The sequence below is a fragment of the Ananas comosus genome, unplaced genomic scaffold, assembly GCF_001540865.1.
Source record: "Ananas comosus cultivar F153 unplaced genomic scaffold, ASM154086v1, whole genome shotgun sequence".
Taxonomy (NCBI): Eukaryota; Viridiplantae; Streptophyta; class Magnoliopsida; order Poales; family Bromeliaceae; genus Ananas; species Ananas comosus.
In genome coordinates this window covers 4,480-10,064 of record NW_017891054.1, presented here as the reverse complement: position 1 = coordinate 10,064, position 5,585 = coordinate 4,480, and the positions used below count along the sequence as shown (strand labels likewise).

General features: G+C 35.8%; 1 protein-coding gene across 1 annotated transcript in view; it reads right to left on the bottom strand.

The window, feature by feature from the left end:
* Nucleotides 1–2,320, bottom strand: part of LOC109704585 (protein plastid transcriptionally active 16, chloroplastic-like) — a 15,195-nt gene extending 12,875 nt beyond the window's left edge. Inside the window, exon 1 of the mRNA XM_020225341.1 lies at nucleotides 1,739–2,320. Coding sequence (XP_020080930.1) covers nucleotides 1,739–2,305 — 567 coding nt within the window. The 5' untranslated portion in view covers nucleotides 2,306–2,320. The remainder of the gene's footprint in view (nucleotides 1–1,738) is intronic.
* Nucleotides 2,321–5,585: the final 3,265 nt, after the last annotated feature.

The following is a 5,585-nucleotide window of genomic DNA, read 5'->3' as shown; positions in this document are numbered from 1 at the left end:
TTAAAGGAGGGGAGACTGTGAGACCCCAGATAGTCTTATATATGAGATATAATAGGGCTAAACTCTTAATCCGGCTTAAGCATTTTGGGCGGTGGTAAGGCCCAAGAGGTTAAGAGAGTTAAGCGTGCTAGGACGGGAGTAGTCCTAGGATGGGTGACCCCCTGGAAAGTTGGGGCGTCACAAAAGTGATACACTTTAAATTATAGAATATTAAAGTAAGAAAGTGAAAAACCACATGAGTGATACGTGAATTTTTTCCTTGATTTTACTATCTAACCTTTCAACTTATTTGATTTAAGTTAGTTAACGACACTTTCACTTTAAAATATAAATTAATTACTTATTTTAATAAATTCATAGCTGTGAGAAGAGCATAAATATACTAATTAAACATATAAAGATAAATAAGCATTTAAATTTTAAAATCAAAAATGTCATTGATTGAGTCAAATCAAATAAATTGAAAGGTTGAATAATAAAACTATAATTTTGAAAGATAGTCGAATTAAAATGATCCATAATTTAGATAAGTTATATATATTTTTATCAAAATATTAATTAGAATCCTATTTATTGATATTTATTAATTATTTTGACAATGAAATATAAATTAGTTAAAAAACAAACTTCATATAAATATTCATTTTTAATTTTTTTCTCATTTTTAAAAATTTGTACTTTTGCCTACTCCAAAATTTTATTTTGATGCACTTAAACCCGCCGTTTTGTTAATATTTTGTCAATTTATGACTTGTATATACCAAAATATCCTTGAAAATGACGATAGTAGAAATAATTTGGACATTCACCCTCTCTCTTTTAATGTCATAACTTTCTGAAAGTAATTTTGAAGAGTAGGAAAAATAAAAATTTTTAAGAGTAAAAAAAATGATATTTATAAAATTTATTTTTATATTTTAGTCATAAAAATAAAATAATAAAATATCTATATACTAGTTTTTAAACCGTAAGGTAGCAAGATAATAACTTGCTAAGCTATAAGGAGACAAATTGAAATTACCTCTTTCGCTAAATCATGAGGTAACATGCTAGTTTTTTTTATCTTTTTTTAGAATTAATTAATTTTAGTTACATAAGAAATTTTATTAAATTCATTAATAATTTTACTAAATTTAATTAATTAGTTTAAGTAAATACAATTAAATTAATCAATAATACTAATAAATTATTTAAATGTAACAAAATTATAAATTTAACTGTACATAAAATCGCATATTAAAAAGATAGAAAAAGAGTCTATTTCAATACAGCACATAGTTGAGGGGTCTCTGTACAATTTTACAGTCCCATCGGATATTGTGCTTGCAAATGGCGTCCATACAATTTTAGTCCTTCACGGTATCTACGGGAATGGAGGGTGTTTATATAATTTTTGTTCGTCCGGGCCGTGGAAGGAAAAATTTTAGAATGCAACGGATATATTGATAACGTGACGTAATAAATAATTAAATATTTTTTAAAAAAAATATATGTCTCATCATAATTATAAAAAAAAATATTTATTATATTTTTGTTTGAAAAGAAAAAATATGATTGGCTTATTATTAATGAAGTGGTGTAAGTGTGATCTTGTAAAATTCCTCCCGTGGGAGAGCTCTAGAATGGACGATATTGTGTCCTCTTTAATTAGTAGCCTCCTTAATTGCAGTACACTTGCGCTACGTACGGTACGGGGCAGGAACCTAGGTACGTGCGGGGGGGGTTGCGGAGTGCTGACCTTGTAGGCGGCGGCGATGCGGGCGAGCTCCTGCGCGGCGGCGAGGTCGGACACGCCGGCCCGCACGGTGAAGCCGCCCCGGAGAAGGCTGCGGGCGATCCGAGCGCCTGCCTGCCCCGTGGCCCCCGCCACGAACACCGTCTGTGCATCCTTCCGCCGCCGCCCCACGCCGCCCGCGAACAGCGCTGACGTCGACGGCGACCCCACCACCGGCACCAGCGACTTGAAGTCCACCGAGAACGGATTCTTGGGGTTAGGGTTGGAATTTGCGTCCCCCTCCTCCCCGCCCTGCTTCTTCTTCTTCTTGGGCGGCGTCGAGAAGATCCCGAAGGGATTCGGCTTGGGGGCCGCCGCCGAGGCGGTAATGGTGGTGGAGCTCCGGCGAGGCGGGGCGGAGGTGAGTCGAAAGGAGTTGGAGGTGAGGGCGGGAGCCATGGCGGAGCTGCTTCCCTTCCCGGAGGAGGAGTACTGGGAGGGAGAGAAGGAGAGAAGCAGAGACGTAAATGCGTGTTGTGATGTGGAATAGGCTGGATCGGAATGGGATTGGGGATGGCGGGATTTGGCCATTAGAGTAGTGCCACGTGTCGGCCGTTTATCCGTTGGAGGGAGTATGGGAGCCACAGAGCTCCCAGTCACGCCGCAGCCTCATGTGATCCATCCATTTGGTCCGACCTTGTGGATCATAGTACTAGTCCAGTAACAGAAGTAGGCATGCAAACGTAGGGGTGGAAACGAGCCGAGCTCGAGCGAGCTTATGTCAGCTCAAATTCGGCTTGAAATTAATTTCGAGCCTAAATCTAGGCTCAAGCTCGGCTTGAAATTAATTCGAGCCGAGCTCGAGCGAGCTTAGTTTCGAGTCGAGCCGAGCTCGAGCTCTAAACGAGCCGATTGAAATTCTCGACATTATATAATCAATAATTTAATTTTTATATAACATTACTTATAATTTGATGCAACATGTCCAATAGTTCAAAATACAAAATAATTGCAAGAAATGTGAGCAAGGGTGACTGCCTGACTGGGTGAGGGTCTGAGAGAGAGAGAGAGAGAGAGAGAGAGAGAGAGGGGAGAAAAAAATTAGGGATTTGAGAATTTGAATGTTATCATGTTTTAGGATTATGTGCAACAGTGAAAATCTGAAAGAGAGAGTGTGTTATGTAAATTTATAGTTGGGCTCAATTGCACGGTTGTACTTGTTGGGTTTATTTTATGGGCCAACAATAATTGCCCAAATTAAATTAAAGCCTATATATAATTAAAATACATTATATTTATAAATATTTTATATTTATAAATACCTAAACCATAAACCCTATATATATATATATATATATATATATATAGTCCGGCTATGGTGCTTGTAAAAGTACCGAGCACTTGGTGCTTGTGAATTTTTTACCGTTAGATCTACGCCTTTGATCATTTTCACCCGTTAGATTATACTATTCAACCAACCACCCACTCAACCCAAGGGGGCCCACATCATCCTAACCGCACATCTATTAATCCAAGGGCTAAAAACTTACAAGCACAAATGACTTGGTACTTTTAAAAGTATAGGAGCTCAATTCTATATATATATATATAGTATATATATATATATATATATATTCGAGCTTTTCGAGCTTTTCGAGCCTAATTCGAACGAGCCGAGTAATACTCAAGCTCGGCTTGAAATGAATTTCGAGCCTTTTATTTTGTTCAAGCTCGGCTCATTTAATTTCGAGTCGAGCTCGAGCAAGCCGAATATCGAGCCGAACACGAGTCGAACGCGAGCCGTCTCGCTCGTTTGCCAGCCCTATGCAAACGTATCGTTGGTGGAGCTTCTCTCCTAACCCGTTCCGAACGAGGCACTAAAGGGAAGAAAATAAATGAATTCGGGATAAAAAATATGATAAATTTTATGATTCGAGATAGATTCAGGATAAAAATGAGAAAAATTTTGATCCGCCCCGTCATGATCCGCTCCGAATCCGTTCCGAATCTGCCGCGAAAACTATTTATATTTTAAAAAATACTCCAAAAAACTAATGTATTTATAAAAAAGTTTAAAATATAAATAAATTAGTGCTCTCATTTCTTATGTATTTAAAACTTTTGAATTTTACTTCGAATTATGATTGATATTTTTTATTTTTATAATTGATGTTGTTAATTTTATATATATATATATATATATATATATATATAGAGTTGGACTGAGCTACTATTAGTAGCAAAATTTTATTATTGCTACCAATTTTTTAGCCTTTGGATCAACTCTTTTCATTATTTCTAACCATTGGATTAAATACTATAATCCAGTGGGAACCACTCAACCCTAGGGGGACCACTCAACTCCTCACTCAACTCTAACCGACTAATATCATCCTGACCCTATAATTTTTCATCCAAGGGCTAAAAACTTGATAGCAAAAAGAGCGTTTTACTATTAATAGTATTCCAGCCTAATTCTATATATATATATATATATATATATATATAGAATACTTGTAAAAGTATCATGGGGGTGATACTTGTGTGTTTTTAGCCTTTGGATGGAGAGATGTGAGGTTGAGATGATGGTGGTAGGTGGTGGTAGGTGGAATAGTGTTTAATCCAAGGGCTATTAATAATCAAAAAGTAGATCCAATAGCTTAAAACCTAATAGCACCATGATGGTGATACTTGTAAAAGTATCATAGCTCAACTCTCTCTCTCTCTCTCTCTCTCTCTCTCTCTCTCTCTCTCTATATATATATATATATGTGTGTGTGTGTGTGTGTGTGTGTGTGTGTGAGTCCGGTTGGGTACTATCGATAGCACTAAGGATTTGGTGTTGCCGAGTTTTTCACCATTCGATTTAACCCTATGATTATTTTTATCCGTTAGATTATACTATTCAACCAACTACTCACTCAACCCTAGGGGGCCCACATCATCCTAACAACCCATTTCTCAATCTAAGGGCTAAAAAATCAATAGCACCAATAGTTTGGTGCTATTGATAGTATTCCAGCCTAGTTCTATATATGTAATATTATTAAAAATTATTATTTTATATTTTACAAAATATTAATAATATTATAATTTTATAAAAAATATTAGTTGGCGGGACGAATTCGGGACACTGGCGGGAGGCGGGTTACGAGGCGGGACAGATTATGAGATATATTTTTTAACCCGTCACGAATTCGGGGCGAGACGCAGAGCGGGATTTTGCTAGTCGGGGCAGAAGGCGGGGCGGGGCGGGGCTCCCGCCCCTAAATCCGCCCCGTTTGCATCCCTAAATTGAAGTGGTGAGTGGCAGTCATAGTTAGTTAATTTGGATTCGGCAAAAATTCGGTATGGATATAATACGCATAAAATTCGTTTTTTTAATTTTTAAATTTGTTGAAAAATTCGGCTTAAAAAACGGATTCGGTATAAAATATAAAATATAAAAAATAATCTATATTTAAAAATAAAAATTATAAATTTTTTATTCATTTTTCAATAATTTGAGAATAATTCGCGAATAATTCGGCTGGTCCAAAAATTTGCGAATAATTCACTTTCTTTGGAAAAAAATTCGTAAGCGGACCGTTTAATTCGGATTTTTAATAATTCGCGAATTAACTGATTAGGGTGGCAGTTGATCCATCTCTCTCCAATTTCCAATTTTAGTAAAAAAATTATTTAAATTTATCAAATAAATTAATAGGTAAATCTTTTCAAATAAATTTATAAATTGCGCAACTGTTTTAATTCGATATCGTATACATAATCCTGTAAGGCTTGAAAATATAAAAAATTTTAATTTTGATAATTGAGCATGACAATAAAAAAATCAATTGAATCCAACTAAACTTTTTTTTTTTTTTTTGCT